The 18,048-nt window shown below is 35.7% G+C and overlaps 1 protein-coding gene across 2 annotated transcripts in view; it reads left to right on the forward strand.

The window, feature by feature from the left end:
- Positions 1–5,792: 5,792 nt before the first annotated feature.
- neto1l (neuropilin (NRP) and tolloid (TLL)-like 1, like) overlaps positions 5,793–18,048 on the forward strand; it is a 125,722-nt gene continuing 113,466 nt past the window's right edge. For both annotated transcript variants that reach the window (XR_007441358.1, XM_007254762.4), the window contains exons 1-4: positions 5,793–6,879; positions 10,466–10,519; positions 10,625–10,759; positions 13,029–13,277. Coding sequence is in view for 1 of the 2 variants with exons in the window: in XM_007254762.4 (XP_007254824.2) it covers positions 6,852–6,879; positions 10,466–10,519; positions 10,625–10,759; positions 13,029–13,277 (466 nt within the window). In the remaining variant the exon portion in view is untranslated. The remainder of the gene's footprint in view (positions 6,880–10,465; positions 10,520–10,624; positions 10,760–13,028; positions 13,278–18,048) is intronic.

The following is an 18,048-nucleotide window of genomic DNA, read 5'->3' on the forward strand; positions in this document are numbered from 1 at the left end:
GTGTATTTGTGTAACATTTTTGTAGGGTAAAAAAGTCAAAGCATTGCCACAAGCATTTCAATGCACTTTTTGTCATGACATTAACATCTGAACCTATTAAAACAAAGAATGGGGCTTTGCTTGAGATTGTGATTGCATACAGTGACAAGAGCATTATTGAAGTCTTGGATGATCATCCAATCCACCCCCCCCCCCCTTACACACACACACACCTCACCCCCAACTCCCCAGCTCATCCCAAACGTACAGAACTGAGCACAGTCATTCCAGAGAACACTGTTCTACTGCTGCACAGTTCAATACTTTATACCCCTCTATATAAACTATATAGGTAGGTCCTTTCTTTCCTCTCAATATCTGTCAGGAAATTAAATTTTGATGCTCTTCTTTCAACTCTGCTCAAACTCTGCTTCGAGACGCTTTGGTGATGATCTGGTGTAGAGTTACCATAGCCTTTCTATATTCTACTATACTCATACTATCATATTGATGTTTATTGTAATTTACTTCATGCAGTAACCATATACTAAACTGAATTAAAATGTCTTGTTTTTCTCATCCCCCTGAAGCACTGTGCATGAATGGTACAGAAAAAAAAGACTACAATATTGATATTAGTACATAAATGCTACACATTAAACTCATCATGACTCGCTCAGATGTTAATTATTCAGAAATGGTTCCTCATATTTATTTATCAATCTCCTCCTATTTGTTTATCTTTGCTTATTTATTACAGCTGTATAGACTACATGCTTGAGCATCCCAGTTCCCCCACAGCAACTTTTAATTACGCATTCAGAGAGGCGGAACTAGCTCTGTGCTTATCGCTTACTTTGATAGAGATTTTATTTCATTAATTAAAACGAGAGGCAGTTTTTTCCCCCAGGAACCCAAAATGAATCGTTTCTTTGAGCCACTTCAGATTTCTTCTCGTTCACTTTGCTGCTGGAGCGCATCAGTAAAAGCGGAGATGTTACAGTCAGCTAGATAAGCCCTCGTTTGCATAATTGTCATGTTGTCACTATTCATCCCAAAACTCACCCATCAATTCAGCAAGATTCTGAGTTATTTGGTCACATGACCTTCATATTTCACTCCCAGTCAGAGAGTGTGTATGGTCTTGTATTATCCGTCTGAGATTTAAAAAAAAACCTCTCTAATAGGATTAGCATGTGTACAGATGCATTTACATTTCAATCCTTCTTACACTGTCTTAGCAAGTTAAAGCTCAGACAGACTGACGGACGGAATATTTTGGAGATCTTTTATGCACTGCTGCACTTTCAGTGTTTGGGTGTTGAAAATTAGTTGTAAAAATACGTAAAATCACTGTTGGTATCATATTTATCTGGTGTTTTAATGTACTTGCCAGAAATTGTGCTCTTCACAATATTTTTCAAAAATTTAAGGTGAACATTGTGTGTTATTTCACAGAACTGGCACATATTAAACAAATATTTTTGTTTAAACTCAGATGATTTAAGTCTGTTTTACATAAAATTGGATATTTCTAAACAATACTCAACTATTTTGAGTTAGATGAACAGTTGTGGGCACATATACATTCAAACTGAGATCTTTGAGTAGAACCCGCTTATAATAACTGCGTTTAGTCTGTTGCCATGGGCAGCTTCTTTTCCATTGGCTTCTGTCACAATCTATTTGCATACTTGGTGTGTCCAACAGTTTTTGACACTCACCATCAGTGTGTAGTGATTCCCCCAAGGCTACCTTAGAAATAAATCAACTTCCCCTCTAGTTGTAATAACTTGATATTTTACTATATGCTAACTCAAGTATTTATTCCCCTTTACTTAAAAAAAAAAAAGCAAACTGACTGCCTTAAAAACGTTAATTAAACTCAACTTATACGGTCTTACAGTATAACAGAAATAAAAAAGTTAAATCAGCTTCCCCTTTAGTTGTAATAACTTGATGTTCTAAGTCATGCTAACTTAAGTTTTCATTACCCATTACCTAACTTTTTTTAAGGCAACCGGTTTCCTCATTTTTAAAAAAAAGTAAATTCAACTTATCCAGGCTCACAGTGTAGAACTATATTTAAAACTATATAGAGCCAGCATGCTAACATGAGCTTACAAGTTTCAGAATCGTCAGATTGCAGACATCCCAAGTTGCAAAAGTTGATTTCAGGGAGGTTACTACCCCCCACCCCCCACCCCCCCCCAAAAAAAAAAAAAAAAACTTGCACACACACCAAAGGATAACGAAACTTTACTTTTATATTAATTAATTTTACTATTAAATTTAGAGTATTCAGAGGTGAAATGAGTTTTATCTTTTTTCTTTTTGGAAGGCCCTGCCTCGGCTTTCCTTTTTTTTTTTTTTTTTTTGGAAAAAAAGCTTTTATTTGACAAAAATTGACAGTTACAATATCACAAAAAATTGCTTAACATCAAAAACATTTCATATCATCAGGGAGCCACTACCGAAATGCGGGAGACTCCCGCAGCTTCAGGGAGACTTGGTTTGTCTGAGATTGGTGTGCCCTTCACACTACACAACTTACCTTGTAAAGAGGTTACAACATTACATGCAAAATTTTTCACCAGGAGGAACCTGAAAGAGCCACAAAAACATATTTTGTCACAAAAAAATCACACATAGTTAAACTGATATCATGGCATGTGCAAGACACCTTGCATAATGCAAGTTTTGCACAGACTCACCAACAGGTACAGATATTAAACCTGCTAGATATTTGTCAGAGATTAGTGAGGCATCAGCAAATCACACCTTTTAGCAGTTTATAACCAAAGGTAGAAAAATGGTCAAATTTTATTTTATTCTGTTGTGTTGTCAGACTCAAAAGTCAAATAGTTTTTTTATGTAATATGTATAAAGTACACATTTAAGACTGAATCTGACTGGCTGTCTGCAGAGTTCAGGAAATAAAAACTGCATCGTGTTTTAAAGCTTGCACTGTCTCTGTGATGATTTCATTATCTAAAAGAAAATGACTGATTTGTATTGTGAAACACGTCAAATTCCACTGCAGTGACTCAATCTGTCCAGACAATATAATCAGTTAGTCAGAAATGGAGGTTAAAGAAACTGTGAATGTCAGATCTGTGACCTTTTGGACCGTGTCTCAGGCTGAAGTGTCACAAAAACAACTTTAGCTGAGTATCTTTTCACTTATGAATACAGTCAATGTCGACGCATGTGTCTTCACAGTTCACTGTAATGGTTCTCAATGCCTCATTATGAGCAGTGGAAGCAGTAGTGTTTGCTGCGTGAGAAGCTGTGAAGGACAGTCTGTTCACATTTATCTGTTCTTTTTCTTTCATAGTCAGTGTACTGTTAGTCACTGTTAGTGCATATAGCTGTGTGAAGAACTCTTTTACACTACTTTGCAAAAAAGCTTCATATAACTATATTAAAACTATGCACTAATCTTGTTTCTAATATAACTCCTCAGTATCAAAGTAAGTAAGTAAATAAACTATAAGTAATTTATGTATACATGACCGTTTCTTTTCCAAACTTTTCACACCAGTTAAATCAGCCTCTCCTATGTGTTCATGTTGGTTTATTGTTAATACAGTAATCAAACTCAGATGTGGACCAGAAACAACCACACAAAGACCACTGCACTTCCAAGGGTCTACCTGCCGTAGTTTGTTCTGCATTCAAGTGCAATTACTGTCTACTTAAGGATCCAGTTTTAGGAACTCAGAACCTGACATCATTGTCAGGTTCACCAACTATGGTATCTACAATATACATTTGATATAAACAGCTCTCGTAGCCAGTTAACCTGCTATGTTGACCAGATAATCACTACAGCTATAAACAATGTTAAAATTTACAGATATCTGCACTAGTCCAGAACATAGGACATTTTTCCTGTATTTACAATAAGCAGAGCTTATCCACTAAAGTTAAAGATTTGCACACATGATCTGCAAGAATCCTCAGAGGAATAATAATGTGAGATATAGAGAGAAAACAATATTTCCATTCTTAATATGTGGTCCGAAAGGGTGTCAATTTATTAGAGCTGAAAATGCCAACAAACTAATATAATGCTGTACGCATTGGTGTACTAATTGCAACAAGAAAAAAAAAACATCTAAATGAAAGTGGATGATAAAGGCTAAAGTGGATGATTTGAAGTAATCTTTATAATATTTTATTTTGTATATAGTGTATTATTTATATGGTATAAAAACACCTCTTCCAACATCTAATCAAGTCAAGTCAGCTTTAAAGGAGGTACGTGTTTCATTGTCAAAGTCAACAATTAACATATGCATTAATGAAAGTAAATGTAGAGGATTTATTTCAAAAGCAAATAATTGGTAACACTAAAAAACTGGAAGACCAGATTGGCCTTAAATAATACATATAAAACTACTTCAGAGTTTTCTATAAATTTCAGTTTTGCATTACAAATATTTTTTATATTTAATTTCATTAAAACTACAAGCTTCTGTTATCTCCACCAATAACTGCATCTTTTAAGGTGAGAAGAACTTCCAAAAACGATCTTGAATCAGTGTCAGATTTACTAATGCTAATCTCGTCCAGGGCTGGAACCGTCTATAAGTTGGCTGTTACTCAAAAGCCCTTGATGTACTTGAGAAGTGTCATATTTTATGCCGGTCGATGTGTGCATACAGATGTATCTATTAGCATGCACGACGTGGCATCAGGTCCAAGCAAGACATGCTGAATGCGAATATTGCAACATGGGAAATGTCCACTGGTTGCCAAGGCTCATTTAACACTGCAGACACCGTTACTTCACATCCTCCAGTCACTTTGATCAGCAGCGTCATCGAGCTGCAGAATGACTGAACATTTTTTAGGCATCAACTGGCACTTTTTATATGTAGAGGAAATGTCTCTCACCTTTTAACAGAAGCATCTGCATTTCTGGAGAAATATTTTAAATATATTTAGCAGTAGAGTCTGAAAACACATTTTATACAGATAAAAATTATGAGAATCAGTGTTTTATGATGAAATTCTGTTTATTTATAGTTGCAACTGGATATATGTTTCAGTTCATATGAACCGTCCATATTTCATAGTATCTGTCACATCTGCTATATTGGATTGGACCAAATTGAAAGATACAAACCAAACAAAGTAGGTATGAAAGCACCTTTTTAGTGTTATAATTTTGAAAATATATTGTAATAATGGCTGAAAGGAACATTGGTCAAATGTGGTAAATCCTGGTGCCATGTGTTCCCTAGGTAAGCAACATACACACATACCTGGGCATCCACAAGATGTTAAGGACCACAGGGGCAAGCCCTCACTCACCATGTGTATCAATGAGCCGTGGTCACCCATGACCACCAGTTTACTACTGTTCCTTTCTTTTGCATAACTTTTGATAGAATAACCACTGCAAACTGGGGACACATCACAAAAGCTGCAGTTTGGAAAAACTCTGACTCAGTCATCCAGCCATCACAATTGTCCCTGATCCTAACACATCAACTAATAATTTTATCTGATATATTTATTACAAAAAATATAATCATTACTGGTAGAAATTGGTATTATATTGGTATCGGGATATATTACCGTCAGTTTTAATATACATTATACGTATCAACTACAGTATTCCTATTAACCACCAGTCAATGTCGGTGCAGGAGGCGGGGCTACTACTGCCCACCCCCCGCCCACCAGCAGAGCAGGAGTACACTTATCCAATCATAGGGCGGGAAGCGTGGCGGGGGCGTGGCTTTGTCTGAATACGGGTGTAAAAACACAGCGTGTCGTGCGCGTCCAGCTCAGCAGTTCGTTCGCGCTGCAGTTGCTGCAGGTCTCCTCACCTCTTTTTCTCTCGTTTTCTTTTTCTCTCTCCCTCTGTGTGCTTGGTTTTCTTTCTCTTTCGCGTCTTTCCTTCACTCTTTTAATTTTACAGTGGTTTCTGTCTCTCTCCTCTCTTTCTCTGTCTCTCTATCTCTGGCTCTCTGAGGTCCCGCAGTCTGGCTGGGCTCCTCAGAGCAGCATCATCCACATCCACTTGATGCACCAGCAGCGTTTTAAACTGGATTGCGTGTATTTCCCTGCTCACTGCTGCTGCTGCATCACACTGAGGAGGGGGGGTGCACCATCTACCATGAACTCGGAAGGATTTGCTTATTGCACAGCCATGAAATGAGCTCCAACTGCTGCCAGTGATGGAGCTGATGGTTGAACTCATCCTGGGCTGATTGATTGAATGGTGGGATTGTTCCTTTTTTGTTATTATCATCTGGAGAGAAGACTGGAAGAGCCGAACAGCACAAACACCTTGTTGTTTTTTCATTTCTTGCTGAAGTTGGCTTGGGTTGTGCTGTGCATGCTCCAAACAAGTCAAAGAAGAGGAATGGGACTGGAAACATGTTCTGGCCAAAGGTGGGCACGGATTGCCCCTGAGGATTGCCCCTAAAAAGAGAGGGATTAATTCTTTCTTTTTAACTATAAGAGTGAATGAAGAGTAAAGAGTTCACACAGCAGCAGCAGAAACAGTAGCAGCAGCAACAGCAGCAGAAGGATTTGGAAGCATCTGGATGGATTTCAGGCTTGTGCTCTAAAGCCCAGCTGCTTTTATATCCCAGTCAAGCTGGAGAGGAGTTGGGCATCTCTTTATGGAATTTTCTCCCCACTGCATCATCAGAGCAACCCCTGCATGAAATCCCTGCACTGACTCCACACTGCTGCCTCTCGCTCTCGCTCTCTTCTCTCCCTCTCTCTCTCTCTTTCTCTCTCTCTCTCTCTCTGTAACACTTCAGACCCATCCTCGCTCTTTTCTTCCAGAAGTATTTCCTTCTAAATGGAATTAGTTGAGGTTGAAGCCCGTTGTGAAAGGAACAGACATGGTACATGGGCGCAGTTTCCTTCACGGTGAGTCCAAACCCCGGCTTAACTTCACTCTGATGATATAGACTTGTGCCAGGATGTTATGAAGTGAGTTATATATGGCAGCTGCATACTGCTATAGCACTGGTGTTTCTACGTGTGTGTACACTGATGTGTTTTTTGTGAAGATACAGTATATATATATATCCTGCTGACAGCTTATTATGTCTTGATCATCATAAGGGAATGCTTTTCTTTTCTTTGACTTTTGTTGTTTAGCTGGTCTACAAGCATGATCAGTTCTTATCAAAATAGTGAGTTGGTTTGCAAGCTTGCTCTTCCTTCCAGCATACCAACTTACTGGTTGAGCAGCAAAACCAGCATAAACATGTTGGTTGACCAGCATGATCCAGCTGGTTGAACAGCTTGCTTGTTCATCTTCCTCCCTGAATGAACACACTGGTTGACCAATATCATCCAGCTGGTTTCACCAGCTTGTTCCTCTTCTCTCTAGTACAATCACATGAAAACAATGGTTGGCAAGCATGATCCAACAGGTTGTGCAGCTTGTTCTTCTTTTTTCCAGCATGAACACACTGGTTGAACAGCATCGCTAGTTAGTGACATTCTGGTTGACCAACATTATCCAGCTGGCTTGACCGGCTCATTCATTGCACTTTTACCAGCATGAGCATTGGTCAGTGTACAGTATGAAACACACTGGTTGATCAGCATGGTTAGCTTGTATAATGCATTTGTTTGACCACTGGTCATTCCTCTTCTTTTCAGTATGAACACATTGGTTAAAAAGCATCACTGTAATAAACACACTGGTTGACCAGCATGAACACAATGGTCCAACAGGATGATTTCTCAGACCAATAATCCAAATTTCCAAACTTTATACTGGTTGGGAATCAGCACTACTCTATTGCAAACCCCAAGAAAGAAGTATATATAGGATTCCTGTATAGAACTTACTATGGTAAAAGACATGTTTACTGTAGAAAGTAAATCTGGAGTAAAAAGTGCAAAAGTATGATTTATTTTGAGGTTGTATTGTACTAGTATGTACAGTTCTGTATTCTTTTGGGTGTATATGCTAGAGGTTTCAGGGCTATTTTTTTGAGATATGCTGGCATCGTAAGCATAGTTTAGTTTATTCTAGACATTTTGACTTGTATATCCAGATTTAACTGGATAAACTAGATATCCAAAGTGACCAGCATGGTCAGGTTGATCATGATAACAGAAGATGCAGTTCAAGAGCTAAGAATGGTTAACCAGAATATGCAGCTTGTTTCAGCAGGACAGCCACCTTAATAATCAATGACTAGCTTAAACCATGCAAAACCAGCTTCTATTAAGAGCTAGTCTTGAGCTGGATTTTTTTAGCTACATCTCGATACTAACATTTTAAGCATGAGGCACAAATCTATACAAGTGTGCTCCATGAGACACTAATATTTCATGTGTGAGCTACATTTGTGAATGCAGTGAATAGAAAAGATTTTCTTTTTTAGATATATTTTTTAGTATAATTGCAGTGGACACAACCTAAAAGTTTAGCAACATGCAGATTTTACAACTGATCCCACAGGCAGAGTAAACATAACAATTGAATGTTATTTAAAGCAGACAAACAGTCTGACACGAATATATAAAAATATCTGCATCTAAATACCGTAAATGATATCAGTAAAAAGAGTCTGCTGTATCAAACACTCTCTAGTTTTACACCACAAGTAGCAAATATCAGCCCCATCAAACATCAAATCTCAACCTGTGTCAAAAACCTTTAGTTGCTCTAAAGGTATATTTCTTTGCCTTGGAGTTACAGTAACTAACTAAAACTAACCCCACTGTGTGGAGGCTGTACTTTATACTGGTTAGGTAACAGCACTACTCTATTGCAGACCCCAACAAAGGCATTCAATATATAGGAGGGATATGTGGAAAATATTAAGATAATGCAAAGACAACAAGTTCATATTCATAAAGTTGTAATAGATCAGAAATCAGTGTTTGGTGTAATAACCATGGTTTTAATCACAGATTTCATGCATATTGGCATGCTTTCCTCCACCAGTCTTACACACTGCTTTTGGATAACTTTATGCCACTCCTGGTAAAAACATTTAAGTTTGGGTTGATGGCTTGTGATCATCCATCTTCCTCTTGATTATATTATGAAAATTTCAATTTGTTAAAATGAAAGAAACTCGTCATTTTTAGGTGGTCTCTTATTTTTTCCATAGTTTATGTATATGATATATGTGAGTTGTGCAAGGTTAACCTCAATCACTATGGTAAAAGACATGTTTACTGTACTGGGGAATCTGGAGTAAAAAGTAGTGGTACAAAAATAAGACTTATTTAGAGGTACACTAGTATGTACAGTACAGCATTCTTTTGGATGGATATGCTAGAGATAACAGGGTTATTGTATGAGGCATCTTAGCATTGTAAGCATAGTTTAGTTTTTTATGTTTGAAATATAGTGCAGTGTTACATCTAATATAGACTGATTTCTGTGCGATGTAAACTAGTGTAAAAAAGGAAATTTGATATGATTCATTTCTTGATTGATATCTGTTTTCTCATCATTTTCTCATAATTTATGTAGAAATATATAAAACTATATAGAAATATACAGAAGTTGAAGTTGTTGTAAGAACACTATATGACTAATTCACCTTATTCTAGACATTTTCACTTGTATAGCTAATCCTTTATGCTGTATTGTAAATGTGTTGTATTCCATAGACAAGATATTTTCTTATTTCAGGAATTAATGTTTGAAATAGGCAAATGTATCTGTCATTAGAATAACACACTGTTATAACTGTGGTTTTCTTACACCATTCTCATATATATGAAGATATTATATATTTAGGATGTTCAAATTGAAATGTTATTTATTTAGGTACATGACAATAGTGATAATACTGAAAATACTGTACGTTCTACATGTTTCTACAAGCTAAATATAAGCTGCTCAACAGTGTTTCACACGATTGGTTGTTTGGCTGTTTGCACTCGAGGATTAATAGGATTAACAGCTGGATTTACAGAGGAAGTTTTGTGGAGCTGAAACTCAGGAACCCTGTCTAATTTAATCTTCTGAAGACATCACAAAGTTTCTGTTCGGGATGCAGCGATAAAATAATTATGGGTCTATATCTGAAGCTGTACTTATGTATATTTGCTGATGGTGACACATGAATATATCTATAGAAATATCTATAGAAATATAGAAAGTGGGACTGATGTGATATACTATACTATATTACTATATTGGTAAACACTCCAGGAATAAATGATCTCCTACAGCATCTAAGAACAAGAATGAACACTGTGAGAATTTGCTGTGTAATCACTGTCCACTGCACACTGGAACTGGAACAACTTTGTGTTTCAAAGTAGAGTTTTTACTCTACTTTTCTGATCTCTTTGGAAATGAACCTGAAATTACCCTCATAATAATCCCGAAATTGAGTTCAATCTTTGTGAGCCGCAAACCAGCAGCGCAGCGCTCATCTATTGATTAACAATAGAATACCCTTCACAGGTTTTTTATTGTGGATTTTTCAGCTGCTAATAATGCTCTCTTTTTCATATCCTCTCGCAGTTGTTGCAAGTCTCCTCATACTTGGGTTGTCTGGGGCAACGAAAAAGGAAGCAGGTAATGTAGGAACGGAATGCTTTTTTAGTTCATTTTCTCTTTATTGGGTCACATAACTTGCTTTTTGTTTAGTCTCTTGACTTTTGATTCTGCTTCTTCCTTCAGTGAAAAACAACTCAGGGGTGCAGCCCGCCGGGCAGTGCGGAACGTGGGTGAAAAATCCAGAGGGAGGGCTGTTCACATCTCCCAACTACCCCAACAAATACCCCCCAGAGAGAGAGTGCATTTACATCATTGAAGGTACACTCACTTGAACACAGGCTTGATTTATTTCTCTCATTTCTTTCATTAATAGACAAAGAAATGTTGGTTATCTAAATTATGCAATGTATGGGTGCTTCAGTACAGTTCTAGCTAGATTTCTAAAACTATTAAAAAAAAGTTTTCTTTTTATAAAGATTTCATAATTTGTGTCATTAGAAACTGTGAAAACATGCACCAAATCTTGTCAAAGGGATGTTTGAAAGATGAAAAAATATATATGTGCACAAAAACAAAATGTAAATAACATTTCATTAATACGAGTCATGTTTATTATACAACCATCATCAAATAAATAATTGTTGCACCTAGAAGTATTCATCTATCAGGAGTGAGACTTGGTGGGTTGCCTTGACAGGATTAGCATATGTGGGATACTATTGGATGCAATATCAACACCTCACCCCTACTGCAAAATCTGCAGACACTACATAACAAATGAAACAGTATGAGATGGAGTATCGCAGAACACCATTAGGAACCTCTACGACTCCATGCTGAGATGTCTGGCATGTTGTATGGTATACATGCATTAGACATGAGTTCTGTAAGTGTAGCCCAATAACGACTCCATTATCAGTTTCAAAGTTGTAACATTGATTGTTACTAGTAGGATTTATCTTTCATTTGAATTGCATTGCAGTCTGACTCTTACGTATTTCTGGATACAACAATTTATTTTTTTGTTGATTTTTTGTATTTGTATGTCACTATAAGTAACATTATAAGTAACGGTAGTTTTCGCCCTATGTTTAAGTGTTTAGTTTACCATATCAACATAACAGTATCACATTATTAATTAAATTAGTTAACTTCCTTTTCTAGTCTCTGAGATATGCAGCGTGTTTTGCCCTGAGAAACAGCACAGTGTAGAAGGAGAACATGCAGAGATTTCTGATTTCAGGCTTTACGTCAGTTTCAGTTTGTTGGGTGGTTTTACTTCAGAATGAACTAAGCCAATACATCATTCATAGCATAATAATAATGTTATATAAGTAAATTTAAAACCTGTTCTTTACTAAATGGAGCCAGAGCAGTGGATCCAGAACATGACTCATTTAGGTATATTTGGTTTTTAAATGCAACACACTCATCTCTCTACAGACATTAAAATAACGATTTTTGAATATTTTTTTCCACAAAAAAAAAAAAAAAACTTGCCTAGAGATGATGCTATTAATTTATTTTTATTTATTTTAGGTCACTGCTTTATTCCAGTTGTACCACTAGGACCAAAAAATTAAACTACATCATGTTTACTTAAAACACATTACATCAACATTTTTTTCTCTCCCAGTTCATTTACATCTAACAATAACAAAAGACTGATGTCATTTATTTATGTATAAATGTTGTACACATTGATTAAATGTTTTTCAGAGCAACCCAAAACTACAACAACTGTGACGTAATCTTTGATGCTAATTCGTCATATTAGCAACTATATCCATCCTATATTATACTATAAGTCCTGTAAGTCCTTTTATAATTACTGAATAAGACTGGCATAAGTGTACACCAGTGTACATCCTCTGCAGAGACACATGGTGCAGTCTAAAGCATTTGATTTCATTAAATCTGTGTCAAAATAATGGCATTAAAAAAGAGAAGTTTTCTTGTCTTTACTGTATTTAAGATGTACAAGATTTATTTCCTTATTATTAATTAGATGGAGTAAATAATAATCTTTTCATGCATTTTCTGTATTTATTCTTTATTGTTCATGTGCCTTTTTTTCTTCTTCTGAAAGATTGTAGCGATTGAATTGATTAGATTGATTTTAAAAATGAATGGGCGATTTTCCCAAACCCTTATTAAAGCTGATATCGGACTCAAATTATTTAATCCAATCATGAGTCATCTCTGAAACTTAAGTCTAATCCACATATTCAGAAATAGAGAGAACACAACCTTTTATGTTATAAATTGCCTGAAAAAATGTTATAGCAAATTGAGCCATATATATTTTTAAAGTGTTTATCTATGTATCAATTACTCTGTTTTAATAAGAATAGACATAAATACTGTACATGTCACATTTGAATATGTGCATAACTGGGTAATAAAAATGTTTTTTTTTTTTTTTTTTGTTAATTTTTTAAAAGGTGACTAGATTTTGCTTTAAAGGATTGTGCAGAAGACCTGTGGTTAAAATGCTAATGATCAGCGTGTGTTGAGTTACAGCGTAAGTGTTCCCTGTAGGTCTGAGTGATATGTTTGTGCTGTGTGTTTGCTCTTGCTGTTGCAGCTCCCCCGAGACAGTGCATTGATCTCTTCTTTGACGAAAAGTATTCAATAGAACCTTCATGGGAATGTAAATTTGACCACATCGAAGTGCGGGACGGTCCTTTTGGCTTTTCTCCAATAATTGGACGCTACTGTGGCCAGCAGAGCCCCCAGTACATCAGGTCGAGCGGACGCTACCTCTGGATAAAATTTGTCGCGGACGGGGAACTGGAAGCTATCGGCTTTTCGGCAAACTACAACTTCACGGCAGGTAATGTATAGTGTTTATGTCCTTTCCTCCTGTCCACCGCATCGCCGGCTGCTGCGACTTTATGGCTGTAATTTACACACCCTATTAATTTACTGATGTCAGAGGCGTCAAGACAGCGGCCCGGTTTATAGCCAGACTGATTCATTAGAACGCATTGAAATGCTTTGATGTGGCAGCTGCTCTTTCGACATACTGGACTCACGATTTGACTCCCTGACCTCTGGGGCCGTCCCACTGCAGCCTGTCATGAATTCCTAATGCAATCAGTAACTACTTGTTAGAATCTCGGTCTCTTGATTTTGCGCGTCAAGCGGTATCATGCTCCATATGTTCCATATGTAACCGTATGTGATACTTATTCAGTGTTCCTTCACCTAATCTGTGTCTGCTACATCTGTAGCATCTCAGCAATTACAGCCATTCATTTTAACACATTCTCTAGGACATAAAAGAAAGCGAAAATCATCAAGATCCAAAACACATTAATAATAAAAGCCATTGAAGCAGCTGGGTAATATCCTTCAAGCCTCTTAAAATATCTCAGTAGGAGGTCTTATCATCCCTGACTTTAAATTCTTTAAAAAGACATTTTGTTTATTTCATAATTTGCTGTTGCCTCCTGCAGCGTCCACAGATAGTAAGGTCTGTTGTCTCTTTCAGGCACAGAGAGAATGTATTTCAAAATGTCAGATTTACTGATATGAACAAATTACAAACCATTAATGCAGAGTCAAAGGTCATTTCTAGTAGTGCTGACTACATCACTTGTGTTTCTTATTTGATAAGAGTAGCAGACTGGAACGTTTCCCTTTGCATTAATTTGAATATACTATTAAAAACAACAAGAAACATCAAATTTGATGCACCAGCTGTCAACCCTAGAGGGTTTATCACACTAAAATTAGAACCATACCAGCAAATAAACCAGAGACCAAAGTTGTATCGTCAAAGTCGATTTACACTGGTAATCACACTGAAATTAGATCCACACTGATAATCACACAAAAACCAGACCAACATCAGTAATCACTCTGAAACCAGAACCACACCACTTATCACACTGTGACCAGGTCCACACTGGTTAGGACACTAAAACCAGATCCACACTGGTAATCACACCGAACCCAGATCTACAGTGGCAATCACACTGAAACCAGATCCACACTGGTTATGACACTAAAACCAGATCTAAACCAGTAATCAAACTGAAATCAGATCCACACTGGTACTCACACAAAATACAGGCCAACATCAGAAATCACATTAAAATCAGATCCACTCTGGTAATCACACTAAAATCAGATCCAAACCAAAAAAAGTAATCCATCTGTGACCAGATCCAGACCGGTTATGACACTGAAATCAGATCTAAACCAGTAATCGTACTAAAACCCAATCCACATTTGTCACCACATTGAAACCAGATCCATAAGAGTAAACACACTGATCTAATGGGATCCACATAAAAAAAAAAAAACTGAAATCAGATTCAGATAGTCACACATATTTTAAATAGTCTCACTGGAATAGTTTAGTGATAATATTCCAGTGGATTTGGCTTTGCATATGTACACAGTTAAGATGAGATCACTGTATTATAACATTATTGTCAGGGTAGTAGTTATTCTGTGTGTTTCACTCCAAACAATAAGCTGATTACAAGCTGCTTGTTGACTCATGAATCAATTCAAACCAGAGAATAAGTACAGATTACATACTATTACATGCTATTCATCTGAACTGACTGAACACTCCAGCTATTATTATATATCATCACCATAATGATATGAGAACAAACATTATGATTGGAGGATTACATAACCATATACAACCACAAGTTTTGCCTTTTTACTCAGTCAGAATCAGTTGAAATCAGTTGATTTGGGGGGAAATGCAATATGTATATTTCACCCTGATGCTACCAGATGTATTAACTTTCACCACTGCAGACATTTCGGTACATTAGTTACCAATCTTCACCTAATATAATAACTACTTCAATGAGAGATTGGATTAAGACAGCTTATAATAAACTGTAGTCTGTGGCAAAACTGTAGTTAAAACATCAGCACATCACATCAGACACCCTTTAATAATATCTATTAAATGTGAGTACGTTTAGAGATCTAATTCCTCCTGTTTTAATCAGTAGGCATTTAATATTCAATCAGTATTTACTGAAGGCAGTGAATGTCACATCTATGATCTCGTCTGGATCAGGACGGCTCTTGACTCCTTTATTATTAATGCAGAACACTTGTGGGTACAAAACACTGGAGCATGTGGTGAGAAGATTTATACTCCACAGACAGAAGAGTTGGTGACTGGGGTTTCAGAGCACACTGGCGGATACATCCTTTGTTTTGTTTCTACAAATAATTGCTCATAATTGACCCTTTAATTGCAGACAAAAGTGAGTAATTTGTCACTAATGATCTGGGCAACATTTGACTAAGTGAGTAATTAAATCACTTTCTGTTATACATATTCCCATCATCTATATTATAATGAAATAATGATGCACTGAATTACATTTGTACACCATTTCCCCTTTAATACAATACATTACAGTTTACAGTAAATAGGTATGCTAATGTTATTCATTTTAATTATTTATCTGATGTCATTTCACTGCACAAATTATGTGTTGAAATCGCATTGCAAACAGATCAACACTACCAGCACACTAAAATCAGGTTCATGCCAATAATTACATTGAAAACTGGTTCACACCATTGATCACACTGGAATCAAATAGAAAAAAGATTCACACCAGTAGTCACACTGAAATCAGTTCCAGAAAATGATTTACACCATTATTTATACTGAAATCAAATAAAAGATTCACAGCAGTAATCATACAAAACTCAAATCCAGAAAAAGATTCACACCATTAATCATACTAAAATAAAAAAGATTCACCTTATTATTCATACTGAAGTCAGATCCAGAAAAAAAAATATTTACACCAGTAATCATACTGAAATCAAATAAAAGATTCACAACAGTAATCATACTGAAATCAAATAAAAGATTCACAACAGTAATCATACTGAAATCAGATCCAGAGAAAGATTCACACCATTAATCATACTAAAATCAAATAAAAAAATGATTCACCTTATTAATCATACTGAAGTCTGATTCAGAAAAAGATTCATACCATTAAGCATACTGAAATCAAATAAAAATGTCATACTGATATCAGTCAAAAAAGATTCACACCATTAATCACACTAAAATAATAAAAAATATATATAAAAAAGATTGACACTATTAATCATATTGAAAAAATAAAAATAAAACAGGATTCATACTAAAATTTAATTTTTACCATTACTGACACTATTTCTACCATTTTTTTACCATAGTACTAAAACAAAATTAAAAAAGGATTTACACTGAAATCAGATTTTTACTATTAATCATACTGAAACCAGATTTTTTTAAAAGTATCTACGCTGAATTTGCATTTGCAAAAAATAATGCACTCCGAAACCACATTAACACCATTAATACTACTAAAACCAAATCTTCACCAGTATTCTCACTAACACCAGGTTCATAGCATAAATCACACTGAAGAACTGATGTGTTATAAAAATAGATTATTTAAATGTTAGGTTTTATGTAGCATCATCAGAACGTAGATTGTATGTGATACATTTTAGCCACTATCATACTTAAAATGTAAAACTTTAAGGAATTATGCCAGTATTTCTAGGTTTAGAATGCACTGTTTCGCCCTCTCAGTCCATGCATGTGAAAAAAAAAAACCCTCAGTGATATAGGCCTTTAACGGGTTCCCACACTATTCTTTTAAGTGAGACAAAAAGACTTGTAAGGAGTGTAGTCGTGTAAGCTAAGTGGTATTGTTAAACTATAATGATGCAGTTATAACTGGAGAAGACCTGACACACTTCACTTACACTCCACTGCCATAATGTGAGGATTTAGTATGGTCTATCTGTAAAGCATTAATTGAAATCGATGCTATGCATTCAGCCTTTACACCACTTTAATGCCTGTGCTAACTCTGACTGAGAGAGCTTCAGCATGAGGAGGACAGCTACACCATCATCTCCTATGAAGTATTCAGGATCTACTATGAATCATTTCATGTCTACTTTGACGTTTTTTGTATCTGCTATGTAGTATTAGTAATTACTATGAAGTATTCAGTATCTGCTATGAAATATTTAGGATCTACTATGAATTATTCAATATCTACTATGACGTTTTTAGTATCTGCTATATAGTATTCAGTATCTATTAAAATGTTTTTTAGTATCTACTATGTAGTATTCAGTATCTACTATGACGTATTCAGGATCTACTATTATGTTTTTAGTATCTGCTATGTAGTATTCAGGAACTATTATGAAGTATTCAGTATCTGCTATGAAGTTGTTTGTATCTGCTATGTAGTATTCAGCAACTACTATGAAGTATTCAGTATCTACTAAGAAGTATTCAGGATATACTATGAATCATTCTATATACAATATTAAGTTTTTAGTATCTGCTATGTAGTATTCAGTAACTACTATGAAGTATTCAGTAACTACTATGAATAAGTCCTACTATCTACTATTAATCATTCCATATCTACTATGAAGTATTCATGACCTACTATTATGTTTTTAGTATCTGCTATTTAGTATTCAGTATCTACTATGAATAATTCCGTATCTACTATTATGTTTTTAGTATCTGCTATATAGTATTCAGTATCTATTATAAAGATTTTTAGTATCTGCTATGTAGTATT

This window comes from Astyanax mexicanus, chromosome 1 (assembly GCF_023375975.1).
Source record: "Astyanax mexicanus isolate ESR-SI-001 chromosome 1, AstMex3_surface, whole genome shotgun sequence".
NCBI lineage: Eukaryota > Metazoa > Chordata > Actinopteri > Characiformes > Acestrorhamphidae > Astyanax > Astyanax mexicanus.